Below are 23,325 nucleotides of genomic sequence, written 5' to 3' on the forward strand. Positions count from 1 at the left end.
CATGGTCCGACAGGTCAGGGCGCTTCGCAGGGTCCCGCTTCTCCTGCTCTCCCAGTTGCTAGGGCAGATGATTTCATGCCTATCAATCGTTCCCTGGGCAAGCCTGCACTCGAGATCCCTTCAATGACTCCTTCCAAGCTAGAAGAAAGGCAACAGCAACTCAACCCTTCGGGTCAGGGTTCCTCCAAGGTCCTCAAGTCGTTGCTCTGGTGGATTTCCCCTGCCTTGAGGAAAGGGTCCCCCTTTCTCGAACCACACTGCCTGGTGGTTACCACGGATGCCAGTCTGATCGGTTGGGGGGCTCACTTCAACTTCCAGTTCACTCAAGGGTGTTGGACTGCAAGGGATCTCCGCAACGACATCAACTGGCTGGAGTTGCGGGCTGCCCATCTGGCTCTCTGTTACTTCCAGTGTCACCTGTCGGGACATCACATTCTTCTACGGATGGACAATGTTACGGCAAAAGCCCACGTGAATCGCCAGGGCGGTACTCATTCCAGACTCCTCATGGACGAAGCCATTCAGTTGGGTCTTTGGGCAGAGAGGCACCTGCTCTCCTTACAAGCAGAGCATATAGCAGGAATCCACAACACTCACACGGACTGGCTGAGCCACACCAACATCGATCCGGCGGAATGGCAGCTACATCCCTCTCTATTCCATCAGATTGTTCAGCTCTTTGGCCTACCAATGGTGGATCTCTTCACCACTCCGGCCAATGTACAGATGACCCAATTCTTCTCCAGATACTGGACACCAGGAGCAGAAGGCACCAACGCTCTACGCTGCCAGTGGCCTCCGGGTTGACTCTACACCTTTCCTCCCATTCCTCTGATTCTGAAAGTCGTACGGAAGATCTTGGAGGAGAGGGCGGAAGTCATCCTGATCGCTCTCTTCTGGCCCCGGCGGGCCTGGTTTGCAGACCTCAAAGGTCTATCAATTGCTCCTCCCCGGAGGATTCCACCGGACCAAGTTTCTCTGATTCAAGGGGCGGTGACACATCCAGGCCCCCAGTGGCTTCAACTAGCCATTTGGCTATTGAAAGGGACCTATTGAAGTGAGAACTTTTTTCAGAGGAAGTAATAGACATTCTCCTTGCATCTCATAGAAGTTCCACCACTCGCATCTACGAAGCCACCTGGTCCGCATTCCGTCGCTGGTGTGCCTTGTCGCACATCGATCCTACATGGGCCTCCATTCCGCAGGTCTTGCAATTTCTCCAGGTGGGTCTCAAGGCAGGACTGGCGGTCACTACCATTAGGCGGCAAGTTGCAGCCCTGTCTACTGTTCTTTCCTGTAAGGATCACAGGTCTCTGTCTCTTCATCCCCGTGTCAGGTGTTTTCTGCGGGGAGCGGCCAATTTGCACCCCCCCTGTCATTCACAGATATCTTTCCTTGGACCTGTGTCTGGTTCTGCAAGTTCTTATGGAGATGCCTTTCAAGCCACTGTTCACTGTCAGTCTAAAGTTTTTGTCCTTCAAAGTCACTTTCTTAGTGGCCATCACTTCAGCTCGATGAGTTTCCGAACTGCCGCACTTTCAGTACACAGGGATCTGTGTAATTTCCCCTCAGATTGGGTCGTCTTGCATTTGGACCCCACCTTTCTCCCAAAGATGAATACCTGCTTCCACAGATCAGAGGAAGTTATTCTTCCAGACTTCTGTCCCCACCCCATTCACCACAACGAATGTCGCTGGCATAAATTGGATGTTCGTTGAGTGCTCAGCACATACATCTCCCGGACGGCTCTCTTCCGCAAGTCGGAATCCTTGTTTGTTTCGTTTCAACCTACCTCACTTAGCTCCAAGGTTTCTTCGTCTGCCATTGCCAGGTGGATCAAAGCCTGCATCACCCTGGCTTACGAGCATAGGAACAAACAACTTCCTGGTTGTGTTACAGCTCACTCGACTCGTAGTGCTGCCACCACCGCGGCCTGGGCGACACAGGCCCCTCTCCTCGAGATATGCTGGGCGGTTACCTGGGTGTCACCAAATTCTTTTATCCATCATTACAAGTTGGACAGATTTGCGTCAGCTGAGGTGGCCTTTGGCCGTAGGGTTCTTCAGCACGTCCTCCCTGTGGAGGGCTGTTCCACCTCCTCTGTTTTTTCCCGCCCTGGGGATATTTAGCTTGGGTATATCCCACTCAATGGACTCTCTAAGCAGCGCAAGGGAGAATGAACATTGGACTTACCTGAAGGTTCTTTCTCCTTGCGCTGCGTAAGAGTCCATACCCGCCCTTGTTGTGTTTTTTTGTCTGGGGTTTTTCCTTGTGTTCTGTTTCGCTCAGGCTGTCAGTTTCGTCGGATTCGGACGTCGTGCGGAACTGGGCTAAACAGGAAGAGGAGGTGTGTTTAGTCAAATTTCTTACTCAGTCAGAGGCCAATCGGTTGAGGAATCTCACTCAATGGACTCTCATGCAGCGCAAGGAGAAAGAACCTTCAGGTAAGTCCAGTGTTCATTTCCTCCCTTATCAGCTGGGACTTGGGAGGGAGAGAATAGATGGGGGTGGGGCCAGTCAGAATTTTTTCTACCGGTTCTCCGAACTACCCAAAATTTCCACTACCGATTCTCCAGAACTGGTCAGAACCTGCTGAAACCCACCTTTGGTCTGTGCACATTGACAAGATTACAATTTGTTTATTTGTTCTTTAAAAGTAACAATATCTCTTTAGGAAAATGCCTCTTAAGTAGGGAGAGCTGATGCAGTTCATCACCTGTGTGTGTGTGTGTGTGTGTGGTGTGTGTGTGTGTGTGTGTGTGTGTGTGTGTGTGTGTGTGTGCATGTGTCTGTCTGTCTATCCATCTTCCATTTACCTAGCTATCATTTATCTATTAGTCAATCACACTTGTAAGTTGTCCATTCAGAACAATTTTGAGCATAATATAAAAAAAATCAGTACAATAATCAAAATCATGAAAATGGAATGGCGAAAAGATGTCCAAACAGAGAGACAGCTGATATGGTAACAGCAGAACCATCCCAACATGGTCCCACACTGTACCTTAGCTCAATGCTTAAGCCTGGATTACACTTCTTCATCGCTGCACGTCAGGGAACATACCTATCTGTCATTAGGGAATGGTTGCATAGCTGTTGCATTTATATTTGTGCAAATGTAACATTCTGGCTAGGGGGCGCTCAAACAACAAAGCACAGAACAGGAAGTCGGATCAACAAATCAGCCTGCAGGATGAAAATCTACACACAACCCAGAGTAGGGATTTGGGAGGTCTGTGCACCAGCTATCTGCAACCTACGCTTACCCATCAGCTCCTTCGTAGCATAGGCATGTGGCGATGCATATATAAAGTTGCGGGTAACTCTAAATCAAGCTTAAGGGAATGGACCTCATCTAAAGGAAGGCTGATCTAAAAGAGAGCAGGAGTGGGCTGTTTGGATCTTTGGGAGCTTGCTATTCAGAGGGCAGATTCAATAGCAAGAAGGCCCATTTGTTGGGTCTCATCACATGGCATTGTTTAATAGGTGGATATGAAGCACGGCAACTCTATCAGATTGTACTGGATGTGTAGACAGTGTAGGTTGATCTTTCAGGTAACGAGGCCCTATGCCATTAAGAGCGTCACAGATGACAGCTAGCAATTCGAATTGCACCTTGATGCCTACAGATAATTACTGCAGCTTACATGGCAGAAGTATTATATGGACACATCATGGTATGCCCATAATGGCTCATGTGATTACATTCTGGACTACCTGAAGTTCTTTGAATTATAGTTAAGAGCAGCCCCATGTAGAGTATATTGACATAATCCGTAAAGCGGTGGCCTTATGTTGTCCTCTTTCCTCCTCCTCTTGTTACTTTGGAATGCTATATATAGTTGCCTAATGGTTGTTTCTAACTTAGTTTTCTAGTTTTCTTTGACTAGAAGTGTGAACAGCTTCCTTAATGTATAATATTGTTTACTTCCAGCCATATATAGTAGTGTAGTAATTATCCGCTGGGAGAAAAATATTTTTGGTTGTCTCTAACTTTACAGGCAGATGTTCTACGGATAAATTAATATGTCAGATCCTTATGTTGTTCTGTCATAGTTCCTTTAAATCAGTTTCTTTTATTGAACTCAATATGAAAACTTCTTTTGATTGAATTGTACTTTAAACATTAGATTTATGTGATGTCTTCCAGAGAGCAAAATCTATAAAAAACCAATAATCTGTGTTTTCTGTATGGTTACCACTCTCTTTTTTTCTCAGTACGTGCACACACACACACACAGAGTCCTCGAATTTATGACCACATCTGGGACTGGAACTTTTGTTGCTAGATGAGGTGGCAATTGAGACTTTTTATGCCATGGTTGTTAAACGAATCACCACTGTCATTAAGTGAATCATGTGGTCATTAGGGGAATCTGGCTTTGCCCATTGACTTTACTTATTGGAAGCTAGCTGGGAAGGTTGCAAGTGTCAATCACATGACCCCCCCAGGTTGCTGCTGCTGTTGTAAATACAAAGTTGCCAAGTGACTGAATTTTGATCACCTGACCCCAGGGATACTGCAATAATTGTAAATGGGAGGACCAATCATAAGTTACTTTTTTTCAGTGCCATCATAAGTTGTAGTCGTCACTAAATGAATGGTCATTAGTCGAGAACTGACTGTATGTATATATAAATGGGAAACACTGAGACAATGTCAAAGCCTAGGCAATTTCAAGCACATTGCATATATGACCAAATTATTAACTGTACCCTAAATTTTAATGAGATCCGACTTTGATTAATAGATATTCTCCTTTTGCCTTGCTTGCAGTTTTAATTAGTCTTTTTAAAATTAAACTTATTAATGAAACAAAAAGATTGAATCCCTTTAAACTGAGCTCCCTGCCTGAATTCTTGTCATGTATTCTTGCTTTTATCACGATCCTGTATGACACCTTTAAAAATGAACTAATTATCATCCAAGCTTTATTTTATTAATATTGATTTGAATTTATGTATTTTATTTTTAAGACTCTCCAACAACTTTGAAAACACGTAAGAGAATGAGCGTGCTGCTAATTGAAGCTTTTTATGGAGGTTCACATAAGCAGCTCATGGACCTTCTCCAAGAAGAAATAAGAAACTGTGTCCTTTTTACTCTTCCAGCAAAGAAATGGCACTGGAGGGCAAGGACCGCAGCTCCCTACTTCATGCAGAATGTACCAGCCAGTGCTGATTACAGGTAAAGAGAGCTATGAACACCTTTCTAAAGCTAAATGTGGAGTTTCAGATTGAGTCATAACACAATTCAGTAGTTTCTGAGGTCACCCAGAGACAACATCCTGATTAAAAGATTGACAGGCCCAGTAGTTCCGAGAATGTCTTCAGTTTCAGTCTTCAGGTACTTGATTGAAGAACATTTCACAGCAAGATTGTGAATAAAATGCAGAATAAAATACAGGAACTTTTGAGCAGAGATGATTGATGGCTGTGCTCTTAGGGCAGGGATGGTGAACCATGGCCCTTTTATGACTTGCAGTCTTCAACTCCCAGAATTCTTGAACGAGTCTTGACTTAGTAACAGACTTATTTTTTGTCCAAGTAGCAGAATTTCTTTTAGTCTTCAACATCTACCTTGGCATCAAAGAAATCACTTTTATCTGAGACATAACAAGCAGTGTAAGGTCAGGCAATATATCGAGAGAACCAAAAGGGAGGATTCCCATACGCCAGTAAAACATGTTTTATTGTTGACCCAATGCATTTTGAAGTTAATCTTTTATTAAGGGCACAGTGTTTGCACTGGTCAATTTTAATTAAATGAAATGCCTTTCTAGAAATAGAAAGATTTTGCTATCCTGCAAAGGCTGTGAAGAGGTGACCGGAGGGAAACTCTAGATCTAGGTCTATCGATCCAAAAAGTGTCTCCAATGACCCTGCTAAGTACCCTGCTAAGGTATATTTCTGTTGGTGTTGGGCTACCCAGATGGACCTCTAAAGATAATCTTTGTAGATGGCTTGGCTCATTTACTAACAATAAAGACTTAAAAACTTCCAGCAAAAGAGGCCAGAAAGCAAAAGGAAATGTGATGGAGTTCCTTCTAACCAATCAGATCCCATCTAACAATTCTGTTTGGAACATATCATTAAGTCTAAAGCCAGATTAGAATAGATTTTGAAGTATCCGTATCTCTAGGAAAACCTCTATCTGGGTTTTGTGTTCAAACTATTTCCCCCAGTATACTAAATATTCTCTTAATACTATGTTAGCTCAAAACAAGTCAATGTTAATAAACTGAGAGTTAAGATAAAGCAATCTATTACTCTATTACTTGACTAGGGAAGATAACTTCTCCTATTAGGCAGAATTAGACAGTGGTTTTCAGGCAGCAGATATTGGGGTCAAAATGGGAATAGTAGCAAAACATTTGGAGGACAAAGTTATATCTACCATGCTGCTTGCTTGGTTTTGCCTAAAGTAATGCATTGCCCCTATGGTGGTGGCTGCCTCTGTGCCAGTGTTGAAAGAAGATTCATCTATTAAGTATGATCAGCTGCTCTACATGGAATATGACAAAGAAAATATTTAGTCCTTCTTCTCAAGCAACAAAATTCCATTGGCTGGTGCTGTGGATAATTCTCTATGCTTTTCATGTACATTGCTTGGAAGATTTGAGACCCAAGGAGTAGACTCATTTTATCCCAGAATTTTGGCTTTTGCCTCTGGTGAGTTCAATTTAGCTTGAAGAGTTACCATTTTTAACTCTTCCTTTAAATAATCAGCCTACCTATGCATGTCCAAAGCATGATTTCTAAACTTTAGGTGACCATATGTTTCAACTGATGGACTTTTTGTATTATGTTTTATGTCTTCATCTCCCATTACTAAATATTTTCAGTTTTTATTTGTAATGTATATCATACTTTTCACTGCCCAATAAATCTGGCTGAGAAGAAAATGAATCCTTTTACTATTTAGGACATCTGTGTATGTATTGATTTTTGAAATTTATTTATTAGAACATATTTTATATACTTCTCAGATAAAGACTCCCAGAGTTGCTTCCTAGCTTTATAGTTTCAGCATGGAAAGACACAACACAAAAAGAATAATAAATTGGGAAGAAGAAGGAAAACTCAGATGCTAAATTCTTGAAAGTTATAATTTATTCCTTTTTTATCCCTTCCCTTGCATGAAACACAGTCCAATGGAGGGGGGGAGTTATTTTATTTCCTAACAACTCTAAGGAACAACATGCTTTGCAACAAGAACTACCAGTGAATTAAGCCTCAGCAAAGTTCCACTATTATAGCAATAGCACTTAGACTTATATACCACTTCATGGTGCTTTACAGCCCTTTCTAAGCGGTTTACAGAGTCAGCCTATTGCCCCCAAAAATCTGGGTCCTCATTTTACTGACCTCAGAGGATAGAAGGCTGAGTCAATCTTGAGCCACTCAGGATCGAACTCCTGGAGTGAGCAGTATCCTTCTAAGTCAATGCTGTATTTTGTTCCTCTTACAAGATGCATGCAACAACAACAATACATTTTATTGATTAGTTGTCTGACCATATGAAAAACCTATAAAACCAATACAGAGAAAAATAGCAGGACATATTCACAATAAATTGTCATCCTGTCCCTTACAGTTAGCATTCAAAGAAAGAAAGCAAAGTAGAAAGTCATTTTTTTTCATTTATTGGAAACACAGTTACTGAGCAAGCTAATAACTAACCACAATTTTCAATCCTGCATTTAATTAGCTTTCTTAAGCAACAGTTTTTGAAACTGATGATATTTTCCTGTTTTATTTTATTTTATTTTATTTTTTGATACTTGTATTTGCTTCCCAAATAACTCTTATTTCTCTGTGATGAGATCAATAATATATTGGTTGTCCAAGTTTGAGATTAATTATTTTGTGATCTAGGCTTCTCACATTTTGCTTCTAATTCTAAGAGTTGAAAGAGTTTTTGGTTAGGTCACTTTTTGCATGTGTGAAGCAGAATAAGACTCTTTATTTAAAATGCAAAGTGCCTGTTCCCTGAGTATTCTTTAGTTCTTCTAATGTCATATAAGCTGCCAAATATATATATTAAGAAGGAGGTGATTAAGTGAGGATTTTGATTTGCTTGGCTTTTGAAACTATTCTGTTTTCTTGGACTATGTATGACATAAGATTATGCATTTTTTTCCTACATCACAACCCTCCAACGTGTTGCAGTGTTATCTCAGTTCCTTCAAGTTCAGCAGCCCAAGCTGTCCAGAGCTAGCTGCTTTAAGCTAATCAGACATATCTCATAGGCGTACACCTCATTAGTTTACTGTACAGTTACCGTGACCTAAGATAACTTAATCCCAATTTGTTAAATAACCTGTATTTTAAAAGAAAGTTCTAGAACCTTGTAAACTTATTTGAAATTACCAAGCTTGCAATCTGTCATGCAGTTCTGTTCAATATAGCACTCAGAAACATGGACAAATAAAATAAAATAAAATCCACATTTAACCAGTTCAACATTATGAAGAACTAATGATACTGCTTTTTATTTTGATATTGATAATAGACAAGATAACATAGTTTTGTGTTGGTGTTGTCTTTATAAGCATGTGGTTGTGGTAGTCCATCTGCAATTAAAACATTGAAGGTCCCATTAATTTTGGGGGAAGAACTAAGCATCTGTTTTATATTTGCTTATATAGGTCTGTAGGTCTTCCATGAGGTAATCTTTGCTTGATCACATGTGTTGGTGGTGGTGCTGGTGATAATTAGCAATAATAAATGCTTGGGCTATGCCTGCTTTTTAGTTCTGGGCTTTAACTGCCTTTGTGATGAGCTTTTTTTATTCATCGGTGATTTTCCAGTGCGCTGCTTCCTACATTCCATGGCTGGGGACTTCACTTCCTTGTAGCTGATTACTGGGTGTTAAATATTCAAATTTTTACTCTGGTCTCCGCCCCCTTTATGCTGAATACTTCAGTCTTTTCACTCAGTAGCTGAGTACAGTGGTGTTTTGGTTTCTCTCTGTTCTTATTCGTGAGTTATTGTGTTATTTATTTAATTTATTTAATTTATTTAATTTATTTAATTTATTTAATTTATTTAATTTATTTAAGTTATTTAAGTTATTTAAGTTCATTTAAGTTACTTTATTCACTTGATCAATTAATTGACTGATTTAGTTCATTTAATTTAATTTAAGTTGATTTAATAATTCATTTCTAGTTATGCTGGGACTGTATTTATTCTTGCATTGGACAATTTACTGCTGCTACTTATAGGTTTGGAGTTTTATATGTCCACAAACCTTGGAATTCTTTGAATGCCTTTAATTTAGCAGCCATTCAAAGTCAGTCCTGTTGTGCTGCTATGTGTATGTAATTTGCCACAGGCGGTGCTGCTGGGCAACTGGTGAGCCGGTTCATCCGCTCCCGTCTCAGTCCCAGCAGGGTTTCGTTAAAGAAACCTTCAGAGCGGCTCCGGAGTCCATGCCTAGGCTCCAGCCATACTCTGATGTGTTCGAAATCGGGCGGCCGCCATTTTGGAGAGGTTTGGGGCGGCTTGCATGCTGCGGTTTGGCAGCAGGCTAATTTTGCTGAAACGAGGTCTGGCCTTCCCTGAGGGGACTGGAAAGTTAATTTTATTGATTGGGGAGAGCCGCTGAGTTGCGGGAGTGCCCTTGGAGAGATATTTGCCCGTTAATTCCTGGCGGCCCCCATTTTGTCTCACCCTCGTGGCGGCCGCCATCTTGGATTAGCCTTAGTGATGGGCGCCATTTTGTCTGGCCCTTGTGGCGGCCGCCATTTTGTTTACTGGTAAAAATGGCAACTTTCAAATTAAAATTATGGAAATTTCCCTGGCTCTTTGAGCTGTATGTGGGAATGGAGTGGTCCTTATTAGTATTACCAAGGCCTTGCCAACTGCTCCTGCATATTTAAATGTATGCCTATTGCAGGATGGGCTGATATTCCAGGACTTATTATCGGTGCAGGGGTCCTTATATATTAATGATAGTTTTGCCTCACTATTTTACAGAATCTTTTGTTCTGCTGACATGGCTGATCCTGTCATTTCTTCTGAATTGGAAGAAGAAGGCAGTCCACCTAGAGAATTGCCAGCATCCCCCCCCCAGGGGCTTTAAGGCCAAAGACAAGACTAAAGGGGCCAGATCTCACAGACCCTCTAAGAAAAAGGCTCCTGTCAAAGATAGATATGCTCTTAGAAGGCATAATGCTTTAGAACGCCAATATAACAGGGCTAGGCAGTCTTCTCAAGTGAGATCTTCCCCTGATTTTCCTGCTGATCCTGTAATTTCTTCTTTCCCTGTCTTTGGGAATTTACCTCATCATCTTCCTCCAGAGATGTCTAGTGTGATCCAGGAAGCTGGTGATAGTCAACAAGAAGTAACCAGACCTTGTACCATGGAGGTCCCTGTTATGGTTCATCAAGCTCAGGAGGCTGAACCTGTGGTGGAAGCTGTATCCGTTGCTTCGCATACTGAGCCTTCACAAGCTGTGTCTGCAGGACCTTCTACTGTGACTGAGCCACAATTGAATGTTCAGGCTATGTTGTCAGATGTCTTGGCAAGGATTCTGTCCACAGGATTGCAACAAGGTGTGCAGCCTGGTCAACTTTCTGTTCCACCACCTGTACGAAGGGGTCATTTGTTTGAAAGGCCTTCTACATCTGCGCATCATGGTTATGATTCCAGTGATGACTCTGAGGTGGAAGAAGAAATTCCTGAGGAGATGGAATTGTCAGAAGATGAGGACTTTGTTTCTGAGCAACCGGTTTTCACAGGCCTGTTCAGACCCTCGATTTTTCGATCTCTCCTTCACAAGGCCAAAGTGACCCCTAAGTTTGGCTTGTCTTCTGTCTCTTCTGCTGATACCTCCAAAGAGGCTTCTTTGCATGATCCTTTGTTCCAAGTGTCCAAGCCAGACAAGGATGTTATTCCTTGTCCACCTCTGTTTGCTGAAGTTGTTCAAAGTAGCTGGGCTCAACCTGGCTCTTTGACTGCTCCTAGTGCTCTTGATAAGAAACTTTACTGTTCTGCTCCCGAATTGGAGAACATTTTGGCCTTGCCTTCGGTTGACACCCCAGTTGCAGCTCTAACTTCATCCTCTGTCATTACTATGGATATTGTTGATGGACTTAAAGCAGAGGATCGGAAGGCAGAGTTGGCCTTTAGAAAGACGCATCAGGCGGCTGCCTGGGCAGTCAAGGCAGCCACCTCTACCTCCTTCTTCACTAGAGCCTCCTTGCTCTGGCTGCGCCAATTACAAGAGAGGTTGCCTCCTGATGACATCAGATTGCATCATGATGTCAACAAACTAGTGGCTGCCGCTGAATATTCAACAGATGCTTCTTTGAATGCTGCTAAATTTGCCTCTCGCGCATTGTCTTCTGCGGTGACTTCTCGTAGGATGTTTTGGCTGCGTAATTGGAGAGCTGATGCTAAGACCAAATGGAAGCTGGCGTCTGCACCTTACTCACCTTCGAAGTTGTTTGGAACGGCACTAGACCCCTTACTGATAGAGGACAAAGATAAGCGCAAGATCCTTCCGTCATCCTACAGGAGACAGGAACGCAGGTGCCCATACGGGCAGCGACATTCCTTTCGTCCCTTCACAGGATCAGGGATGTCCTATCATCAAAGACCTTATTCACAAGGTTCAGATCGACCTTCAGATAAACAGTCCTTTCGAGACAGAGGCAGGCCGCATCTCCAGTCCAAGCGCCCATTCCGGGGATCCGGATTCAGGCCGTTCAGATGAGGCAAGTGACTCAAGGCCGTTGGCTCCCATTGGTGGTCGTCTCCAAGGTTTTCATCATCAGTGGGAGTCTTCCAAGTGCGAACAATGGATCCTTCGCACCGTGACTTTCAGTCTGTGTCTAGAATTTCTCTCCACCTCTCCAAGTCGTTTCATCCGTTGTCAGGTGTCACCGCTTCCCGCAAGAAGACAACTGATGGAGGCAGAACTCCGTCATCTCCTCTCCATCAATGCCATTGAATCAGTTCCCATGTCCCAGCAAGGAACAGGCTTTTATTCAACCGTGTTCCTGGTGCCCAAGTCCTCGGGAGGGGTCAGGGGCATTTTGAACTTAAAACTTCTCAATCAATTCATCCTGTATCGAAGGTTCAAGATGCAGTCCTTGAAGTCAATTCTGGCTTGCGTCAGACAAGGTGACCTTTTGCAGTCGGTGGATCTCAAGGAGGCCTATTTGCATGTGCCTATCCATCCAGCACATCGCAGATTCCTGCGCTTCGAGTACAATGGCCGTCATTTCCAATACTGCGCGATGCCCTTCAGTCTATCTTCTGCTCCACGAACATTTACCAAATTGGTGGCAGTTGTCGCAGCTCAGCTCCGCCTGATACCATGAGAATCCTGTGTTACCTCGACGACATTCTCGTCCTTTCGTCTCACCCACAGCAGGCAGTTCGAGACATAACAGCTGTGATCACCGTGTTCCAACAATTTGGCTTCACCATCAACTTCCCGAAGAGTCACCTCACGCCGACCACTCGCATTCTTCATCTGGGGGCAATCATAGATTCCAGCAAAGGTCAGGTGTTTCTTTCGCCAGACCTGATCCACAGCCTCAGGGATCTGGTGTCTCAGGTGAGATCTCTCAGGGCGGTGTCTCCTCTGCTGCTGTCCCAACTTCTGGGGAAGATGGTGTCATGCATAGCCATCGTTCCTTGGGCACGCAAACACTCCCGTCTGTTGCAGTGGTTTCTGTTACAATTCCAGAAGTCGGGGAGGGGCACGTCCAAGACACCTGTGTTTCTCCCACCTCAAGTCCAGACATCTCTCATATGGTGGCTTTCGCCGGCGCTGTCAAAGGGGTGCACCTTTCTGGAACCAGACCGGCTCGTGGTGACATCAGACGCGAGTTTGCAGGGGTGGGGTGCTCACCTGCTGAACGAAGTGGTGCAAGGTCTTTGGTCTCCGGAGGAGAAGATGCACAACATCAATTGGTTGGAGCTGCGAGCGGCGCGCCTGACCCTTCGGCGGTTTCGTCCTCTCCTAGAGGGTCAACATGTTTTGCTCCTCACGGACAACATGACAACGAAGGCCCATGCGAATCGAGAAGGGGGAACTCGATCCAAACCCTTGATGTTAGAGGCGGAGAAACTGTTGTCTTGGGCAGAGCGCCACACGAAGTCGATTCGGGCGGATCACATTTCTGAAGAAGCCAACGTTCGGGCAGATTGGCTCAGCAGAGAACATCTAGATCCGGCAGAGTGGCGCCTTCATCCGGAGACATTTCAGGACAAAATCCAGAGGTTCGGGACATGTGGCCCCCGGGCCTGCTTTACGCATTCCCTCCGCTGCCTTTGATCCCGAAGGTCATCAGGAAGGTCCTGAGGGAACGGGCCGAACTCCTCGTCACCCCTTGTTGGCCGCGCAGGGCTTGGTACGCAGACTTGGTGAATCTTTCCATAGCTCCCCATTGGACTCTTTCTCTGCACAAGATGTTGCTCTCCCAGGGAGTCATCGCCCACCCAGACCCCCAGTGGCTCCGGTTAACCGTGTGGTGCTTGAGTGGGTGTTCCTAAAGAAGGATGGCCTTCCAGATGATGTGATACACACCATTCAATCGTCCAGGTGGCCATCGACAGTTCGTATTTATGAGGCTTCTTGGAAAGCCTTTACTGTCTGGTGTTCCAAGCATCATGTTGACCCCACATCGGCCACATCGGTACTGGAGGTCCTGCAATTTCTTCAAGCCGGTTTGGACAAGGGGCTGGCTCCGGCTACACTGCGGAGACAGGTCGCGGCTCTGGCAACAGTCTTATCTTGCGACCCTCGTCGGCCTTTGTCTCATGATTCCAGGATTCGAGGTTTTCTTCGGGGGACGACTGTCATCTCGCCGCCTATTGTACATCGTTATCCGTCCTGGGACCTGCCTTTAATCCTTCACGCTCTCACATCAGATCCGTTTGAACCTTTGGCCTCCATCAGTTTGAAGTTCCTGTCATTCAAGTTGGCGTTTTTATTGGCCATTACGTCTGCAAGGAGGATTTCCGAGATTGCAGCGTTATCTGCCCGCAAGGACCTTTGCATCTTCCACGCGGACAGAGTTGTATTGAGATTAGATCCTTCCTTTGTTCCAAAGGTGAACTCATGGTTTCATCAAGCCCAGGAGTTGGTCCTGCCTGATTTCTGCCCGGACCCTCACCATCCCCACGAGAAGTGCTGGCATACATTGGATGTATGCAGGGCTCTGCGAAGATACCTTAAACGGATGGCTTCCTTTCGACAGACTGAGGCCCTCTTGGTGTCCTTCCATCCTGCTTCCATGGGTCGTAAGGTGTCTTCTTCAACTGTGGGTCATTGGATCAAGTCGTGTATCTCGATGGTGTATGAACGCCAAGCCAGACCGGTTCCAGGCAGAATTTTTGCTCATTCTACTCGCAGTGCAGCGACAACGGCTGCGTGGGCTACTCAGGCTTCCATTACTGACATCTGTCGTGCTGCTACTTGGTCTTCAGCTTCACAGTTCATCCGTCATTACAAGATTGATTCCTTTGCCTCGGCTGAGGCTTCATTTGGCAGACGGGTGCTTCAACAAGTCCATTCTGCCGGGGTGGCCGAGAGCAGTCAGCCTCCCACCCTATAGTTGAGCTTGGGTATATCCCAGCCATGGAATGTAGGAAGCAGCGCACTGGAAAATGGACGTTGGCTTACGTGAACGTCCTTTTTCAGGGCGCTGCGACTACATTCCATTCCCGCCCTTGTTCCGGCTTCCTACTCTGGCCGGCTTGTTGTTGGCGATGTTTGTGTTTTTTTGTTTGTTTCCTTTCTTATGGATTCCTGGTTTCCAGCTCCTTCGTGAAAGACTGAAGTATTCAGCATAAAGGGGGCGGAGACCAGAGTAAAAATTTGAATATTTAACACCCAGTAATCAGCTACAAGGAAGTGAAGTCCCCAGCCATGGAATGTAGTCGCAGCGCCCTGAAAAAGGACGTTCACGTAAGCCAACGTCCATTCTGGAGTATGTAATGGTGAGCTTCCTAAAGTCCTTAATTGGGATGACATACAAACTTCAGTAACTAAGCAAATAAATAAAAACATAACTGTTTGATTTCAATCCCAGAAAGGTGCTTTGGGACCTATATAAGTGAAAATGTAGCACCTGTTTGCAGCAGTTTAAAGTAGCACTGCACAGAGCTAATGAATGGAATATAAGTAGTTCTAGACTTACAACCAAAATTGGTACCAAAACTTCCTTTGTTAAGGAAGGCAGATATTAAGTGAGTCACACACAAGTTTACATTTTTTAAAAAAATTGCATGCTCTGGTATCCTGGCTTCTGCTGTGTTTCTAATACGGTGTCATCATTTGAAAGTGGAGTTATATCCCTAGTTTCATGTTGGGCCAGCTTTACATAATTCTGTTTTTTTTTTTTAAAAAAAATACAAAATAGCTTTTCTCTTTTCTTCTATCTTTGACCAAGTAAGAACATCCTCAGTTCGGAGACAATTAGATTCTCATCATTTTCAACATATGTAGATGAAGCTTATTCCTAAATAATCAGGAAAACAGGCTTCTCTTGGTATTGTTAGAAACTCTTGTCCAACTTCAAAAGAAGAATAGTTTAAAACATAATAAAAATAGACTGGAGTCTAAGCAGAGAGATGCCTTATTAAAATACACATTGAGAAACCCATCTTCAATCTGTTGTTCTTCAGATTTAAATCTTCCCTTAAGCTTAGCACAAATCTTACTATTTGCTGAGCAGAAGAGAATAGGTTTGTTCGTCATATTTTAAATCTCCTGACTTAAAATTACTCATTATTATGTTATAGTGCATAACCTTTTTGCCATCGCGTGCCAGGAGTGTGTGTGTGTGTTGAACGTGTGCATGCTCACATCCATAATTCTCTGCGCCCTGCCCCTGCACATGCATGCGCAAACCCCCCCCTGCTCCTGGCATGCAATGGCCCTGTAGGCCCGTTTTTATCTCTCACCAGGCTCCAGAACCATTCTAGGAGTCTGGGGAGGGTGAAAACGGTCTTCCCCACTCTCCTGGAGGACCTCCGGAGGCCAGAAGCAGCCCTTTTGCCAACATCCGGTGAGGATATGCAGTGCGGGTTCCAGACAGATGAGCTGTATTCGGGAATTGGTCTAGCAAATGTTTTGTATTCTCTAGTTAGCAGTACAATATTACCAGAGAAGAAGCTCCACAAGATAAGGAAAAGCTAATCTTTTAGTTTTTTCTTTCTTTTTTTTTTTTAGATTAGGAAAAGCTATGCAAGATTTCAGAAAAATTAATATGTCAAGTCAATGGGAAGAAAACAAGAGATTGAAAATGGCAGTCATGTGACATATTTAACAACAATGTGGGATTTGTTTAATGGTGGCAACCTGAAATGCCAGTATGGCCAGCACTAAGTGATACAGTCCCTTGACATTGTATTTCATGACTTAGTGATGGAAATTCCAGTTCCAATTACCATTGTTAACTGAGGTTTACTGAGGATTACCTGTAGGTGCATCTCAACAATAAGAACTCATAATTCAAAGCTCTCCTGATTTTTTGTTTGTTTGTTCTCACTGCCTTCCTAAATATCAGGAAGGAAGGCACCCCTTGAATCTTTTGATGTAGGCTGTTCCAGAGGGTAGGAGCCACCATAGAGATGCATGAACTCCTAGCATAATATTCTTCTTTTTTTAATAGTAATTAAACATTTCAAGTGAAAAAATAAAAATGAATACAGACTAAAACAAAAACAAAATTGAAAGTGCAGAAGAGAATAGAAAGTACATAAGAGGATAAATGGAAAAGAAAAAAATTGTAAAGAAAAAGAAAAGTACATAAAGAAATTACTTTCCTCTTCATCACAAATTTTTAAAAAATCAGTAGTTTATCACCTTCTCTTAAAATTCCCGTATCTCATCTCTTATCTATCTTATGTTAAAGCCTTGTTGTTCAGTTTTTGTTAGCAAAAGTCCACTAAGGGTTGCCAGAGATGATAATGTATCTATTTGAACATTCATCAAATAAACCAACTTTATATTCCTTCCTTTTAACTGTCTTGATATTTAATTCCTACAAATAATGTCCCAGAACCTGATTTCTGTCAATTTCTTTTATCATAAAAGTCTTCAAAAACCTATCAAGTACATGCCACTTTTCTAAATCTCATAAAGGAAAATTATGCAGTTCATTCTCTTGGATGGTTATTTGCATATTCATTATTTGCTTTTAGCGGAGCTGCCTTCAGTTCACCGTTTCTTCCCAGAAGCCCCTAGTTATGTCTCAATCTTCTGAATATCTTGTGGGCTGATGTTTAGCATCTCCAACTGTGTGAACTGGAAGAGTAAATTCTATTTGAAACAACCTTAGTGATATTTGGGCATAAAGCCATAAATGGCTTTATATGTCAAAACCATCACTTTGAATTGAATCCAGAACCCTATAGGTAGTTAGTGCTTAGCTCAGAGGCAAGAGGATGATTGCTGATAATTCCGTGAGCTTGTAGTAGTCTATGTAAAAGGTAACTAGGGTTTGAGGGCCTCTTTATCTTGGAAAGGCATAACTAGCTCATTGTCCATAGATAAGCAAAGGCTCTTCTAGGCACATTCTCTGGCTTATCTAACAGTAGCTATGTGTCTGGAGTATCCACTTGTTATTCCATTAGAACAAAAAACATCTCCATCTTCTCCTGATTCAGTTTCAGCTTCGCCCAAGCAGACCCTACACCATTTCTGACAGATTGCAGTCCAGTCTCTTCTTGAAAGCTTCCAGTGATGAACACAACTTCTGAAAGCAAGCTGTTCCATTGATCGATTGCTCTCACTGTCAGAAAATTTCTCCTTATTTCCAGGTTGAATCTCTCCTTGTTCAGTTTCCATCCATTATTCCTTGTCTGGCCTTCAGATGCTTTGGAAAATAGCTTGACCCCTTCTTTTCTATAGCAGCCCCTCAAATATTGGAACACTGCTATCATGTCTCCCCTGCTCCTTCTCTTCACTAGACAAGCCATGCCCAGTTCCTGCAACTGTTCATTGTATGTTTTAGCCTCCAGTCCCCTAATCAGTCCCCTAGCCTTATCTAAAAATTTGCAACTTCCTTTAAGAATTTTGTGCATTGGAATTTCTCTTTGACAACTCAACATCTCGAAGATGAAAAGAAATAATGGTCTTAAGGTAGTGGGCAATGTTCTCTAATAATTTTATTGTCTCCTGAGTAGGTAGTTCTAATGGATGGTAATGGGCAAAGAGTAAATTGTTCAGTAGATGCTCTGTTGAGAGGGGGTACCTTCTCTTACTTTTTAACATTTTTAACAAAGCTCCACCAGAATAAAGAATTCATCCATATGGGGTGAGGTATATCACCAGTATATTAATAGTATCCTAATATATTGAGAAAGAGTGCAGAGAATATGTATACACCAAAGAATGAGTGCTGAAGGTTATTGTGATGTTGAAAAATAGTTATAATAGTTTATTTTAATATCTAGCCATGAATCTTGATTATCTGAAAATAAGTGAACCCTTGAACAACATAGAAATAAAATAAATGCAAGACAGTTTAAAAGAATAAAGTACAGCAACTGAAAGTAATAAATGTAGAAACACTGAGTAGTAATGCATGATTTCATTACATTTTATGGCTGAGTAAATACCTATATACATTATGGCACATGTAATGCATTTAACGAAAAACATAACAATTCCCTAGAATCTTTCAAAATCTAAGAAACAAATCTTCTGAAGTCTGAAAAATAAAAATCACAAAGCCTTCATTTTCTTATTAAGACAGTTTTTTAAAAAAATAATCAACAAAACTTTCCCATGTCATCAGTATAAATATATAAGAGTTGTAAGTTGTAGCTCCAGTAGTTGCTTGATTATCAGAGTAGGAAACCCAGAAATAGGTTTAATGAGCTAGGAGTATATATGCTATTTCAAATGGTTCTTAATATCATTTATGCTCAGAGACATGTAACAAAAGGGTCTCATCAGTATGCAGTGATTCTTTAAATTACTCAATTTAATATTGATGCTGATATGACTAAGTGGACACAGTTCTCAGACCTAATAAAGAAATACCTTTAACTAATAGTCTCCCTCCAATATGAATTATGACGAGGAAAACCATAAGAAACTTCTCCGAATGATCCAACACAATTGAAACTCAGTTGGGATAGATGCAAGCAATTGTGATGTTGTGATTTATTGGGTTATTCTTGTAATATCCTTCTGCCCCTGCCCCCAATAAGGTAGTAATCTAGCCAGATCCTTAGATCTGTATTATAGGCAGAATTCACTTCTACACAGCACCTATAATTTAGGGATAAGAGGACCATGCTTAATCACACAAAATATATATATTTACATTATAATCTTTATAATGTTATCAAGATATTCTTCTTTGATTATCCCTATATTATCTAATACATAAATGGTGAAGACATCAATCAACCTTCTCTGCCTGTATTTCCTTGCCAGGTGGCAAATGTGTTCTTAAAATATTTTTGTACCTTGTTAGATTTCCAGGGTGAAATCATCTTATTTTTTTGACCCAAACATCTTAGAGTCAATCTCTGTGGTTATACCATTTTTTTCTTAATTTCAAATGTGTGAATAAAGAAAATTCTAGCATAACAGGAAGTTTCTTCTGCTTTGTAATGTTTATGAAGTTTGCATTGCCAATAAGTTTTGCTTTCCATTCATAGTTTTGCACTGATTTGCCCTGAACTCCAGTTAGAATGGGTTATTCCTAACTTACAGTAATTACCGTAAAGTTTTTTGGAGTTATACTTTGTTGTGAAATAAATGTGCACACTGTACAAATGGAACAACAAACCTTGAAGGGGAAATGTGTAGGGGAGGTTACATAGGAAAAAAATGTAAAGAAACCTTGTCATATTTTAACTGAAAAGCTACCATCTGCCAACGTTTTTATTAAACACAAAGCATATTAATTCAAAGTGAATGTTAAGTTTATATTGAAGTCTTCCTGAATATTTTTCAGGTTTCTTACTTGTTACCCCTCCCCTCCCCAATGCAGAATTATTGGGCAGAATTGGGCAGAAATCTCTAAATCACCAGATTGTGTGACAGTATTATTATGCATCAGACAAAATTGACCAAGGTTGTTCTTATATGTAATCATATTATTATCAGGTTCTTTAGATAAGAAAGGAGTACTGTTGACGTACTACTGCCCTGTTTCTGAATCTCCTTGATAGTTTGGAAAGATGGCATTGGAAGGATCAAGGTTTACTGTTTTAAGACTTCTGATATCCATGATTCTCATGGATCAGCAGTTCTCATTGTACATCTAGAGAAGAAACAGATAAATGTAAGTTTACATTGGCCTTTAAACGCAGTAGGAGTCAGCAAACTAATAGGACGGTTCACATCTCAAGAGAGATTTGAGTTGATTATCTTTGATGTTAATTTCTAAATAAAACATTCATTTGCTGGCTGCTGTAGTTGAGACCCCATTTTGAATTACTTTCTCTGGAAAAGTCTGGGAATGGCACATCTCAAAGATTTTCCAATACCAGCCTCGTCCAATTGTCTGGGAAGTGGTGACTTCACCCCAAAAGGTATAGTAGATGTGTAAATGACATTTAGATTAAAATTGACATTCACTACTCTTCTTATCTCATTAAACCTGGACTTTTTATTGCTGGGGAAAACATACATGTAAAAAGTACCTTTGAGATAGATGCAAGCTGAACAATATTACCTTAACTAGTTTCTGGACAGTTCATTGTTTCCCTTTCTTTTCAATTTTTCTTCTTAGTGATGGGATTTTTTAAAAAACCACTGATAGATATACAGATAGTCCTTGACTTACAGTCTTTTTTCAGAAACTGTCTGAAGTTACAACACCACCAAAAAAGTGACTTATGACTGTTTTTCACACGATCGTTGCAGCATCCTCATGGTCACATGATCAAAATTCGGACACTTGCCAACTGATACGTATTTCTCATAGTTTCAGTGTCTCAGGGTCATGTGAGACCACCTTTTGTGACCTTCTGACAAGCAAAGTCAACAGGGAAGCCCGATTCACTTTATAACTATGTTACTAACTGACAAATGCAGTAATTCACTTAACAACGGTGACAAGAAAGGTCATAAAACAAGGCAAAACTAACTTAACAACTGTTTTGCTTAGCAATGGAAATTTTGGACTCAGTTGTGGTAATAAGTTGAGGACTATCTCTATCAGATTTGGCTGATCATTGGATCCTAGACTGAAGTAAGCAGAGTCACTAGGAGCAGATTTTTGTTATTTTTTTGTGATAGGTCTAAACCATTTTAAAATTCTGGGCTCCCATGATTCTCGAATGCTGACCAATTTGTCCAAGGCCCTGCAAAGGCTGTTGCCACAGCAGCATCTCTGCAAAGACAATTTTGTCATCAATGTAAACAGATGAGGATGGGAGGAATTTGGATATTGCGGTCAGAATCAGATCATTGTCTTCGGGAGTAGGGAGATTGTGGGAATGAAACAGATTGTGTGGCCTGACCTATACAGTTTCTGGCCATTTGGGAATGGCTTTAGAATCTTTGTAGTCCAAAACCCAATAAGTCACCCATTTGCCAATCCTTGGATTAACTACACTAGGTGCCCTGGTGACATTATTATCTGTAATTACTGGATTCAGAATGAAAATTAAATTGTATAACGGGTCTATTTAAAGCTGTTACAGGATTTTTTTAAAAGGATAAGGATAAGGATAATTTTATTTCTATACCGCCCCTCTCCCGAAGAACTTGGGGCGGTGTACAGCCAGGTAAAAACACAATACAAATATCACAATTTAAATTTAAAAATTATGAAAACTATTACATTTAGGGCCAGTTAACTAAAAAACCCAAAAATTTAAGAACTCCGAATTTAAAACTCAATTATGAAACTAGCCCTGCCTATCGGAAGAATAGGGTGTTAAGAGCACAGCGGAAAACTCAGAGGTCAGAGATCTTGCATATGTCCGGGGGCAGTTCATTCTAAAGGGAAGGGGCTCCCACAGAGAAGGCTCTCCCCCTGGATGTCGCCAGCCGACATAATTTGGCTGACGGCACCCTGAGGAGTCCCTCTCTGTGGGAGCGGACTGGTCGGTTGGAGGCTATCGGTAGCAGAAGGCGGTCTCGTAGGTACCCAGGTCCTGAGCCATGGAGTGCTTTAAAGGTGGTAACCAACACGTTGAATCACACCCGGAAGACCACTGGGAGCCAGTGCAGCTCGCGCAGGAGAGGTGTTACATGGGCGCAATGAGTTGCACCCATAATTACCTGCGCGGCCGCATTCTGGACCAGTTGGAGCCTCCGAGTGCTCTTCAAGGGGAGCCCCATGTAGAGAGCATTACAGTAGTCCAGCTGGGAGGTAACAAGGGCGTGAGTGACTGTGCGCAAGGCGTCCCGGTCCAGAAAGGGATGCAACTGGCGAATCAGGCGAACCTGCTAGAAAGCCTCCCTGGCCACGGCTGTCATATGCTCTTCTAAAGACAGCCGTGCATCCAGGACGACGCCCAGATTGCGAGCCCTCTCTGTGGGGGATAGAGATTCACCCCCTATAGACAGTGATGGCGTCAGCTGACTATACCGGGACGCGGGTAGCCACAGCCACTCAGTCTTGGAAGGGTTGAGTCTGAGACTATTTCTCCCCATCCAGACCTGTACGGCCTCCAGGCAGTGGGACATCACGTCAAGGGCATCATTGGGGTGGCCTGGGGTGGAGATGTACAGCTGAGTGTCATCAGCGTACTGATGTACCCTCACCCCAAAACCACGGATGATCTTGCCCAGAGGCTTCACATAAATGTTGAACAGAAGGGGCGAGAGGACCGACCCTTGCGGCACCCCCCAAGCGAGGTGCCCCGAGGTCGACCTCTGCCCCCCTGCCAACACAAACTGCGAGCAGTCGGAGAGGAAGGAGGAGAACCACCGCAACACTGTGCCTCCTATTCCTAACCCCCTCAACCACTGCAGCATGATACCATGGTCGATGGTATCAAAAGCTGCTGAGAGATCTAATAGGACCAGAACAGAGGGACAACCTCTGTCCCAAGCCCTCCAGAGATCATCCACCAATGCGACCAATGCCGTTTCCGTGCTGTACCCCTGTCTGAAGCCCGACTGGTAAGGGTCCAGATAGACAGCTTCATCCAGGTACTGGGGGAGCTGTCGTGCCACCACACTCTCAACAACCTTCGCCACAAAGCGAAGGTTGGAGACCGGACGATAATTTGCTAATACAGCCGAGTTCAGGGAAGGCTTCTTGAAGAGGGGCCTCACCACCACCTCCTTCAAGGCAGCAGGAAAGGTCCCCTCACTCAGAGAAGCATTTATAATCCCCTGGAGCCAGCCTCGTGTAACCTCTCGGGAGACCAGGACC

General features: G+C 42.7%; 1 protein-coding gene across 3 annotated transcripts in view; it reads left to right on the forward strand.

Annotated features, from left to right (window-relative positions):
• GTDC1 (glycosyltransferase like domain containing 1) overlaps positions 1 to 23,325 on the forward strand; it is a 261,261-nt gene that overhangs the window by 82,306 nt on the left and 155,630 nt on the right. Inside the window, exons 2-3 of one of the 3 annotated variants that reach the window (XM_070945985.1) lie at positions 4,978 to 5,001; positions 5,113 to 5,188. In XM_070945985.1, coding sequence (XP_070802086.1) covers positions 5,164 to 5,188 — 25 coding nt within the window. In that variant the 5' untranslated portion in view covers positions 4,978 to 5,001; positions 5,113 to 5,163. Of the gene's footprint in view, positions 1 to 4,977; positions 5,189 to 23,325 lie in introns of those variants that run through there. The other 2 variants (XM_070946153.1, XM_070946067.1) reach the window with 2 other exon arrangements.

The sequence above is a fragment of the Pituophis catenifer genome, unplaced genomic scaffold (assembly GCF_029215685.1).
Source record: "Pituophis catenifer annectens isolate HBS135680 unplaced genomic scaffold, rPitCat1.0.hap2 SCAF_1, whole genome shotgun sequence".
Classification (NCBI taxonomy): Eukaryota; Metazoa; Chordata; class Lepidosauria; order Squamata; family Colubridae; genus Pituophis; species Pituophis catenifer.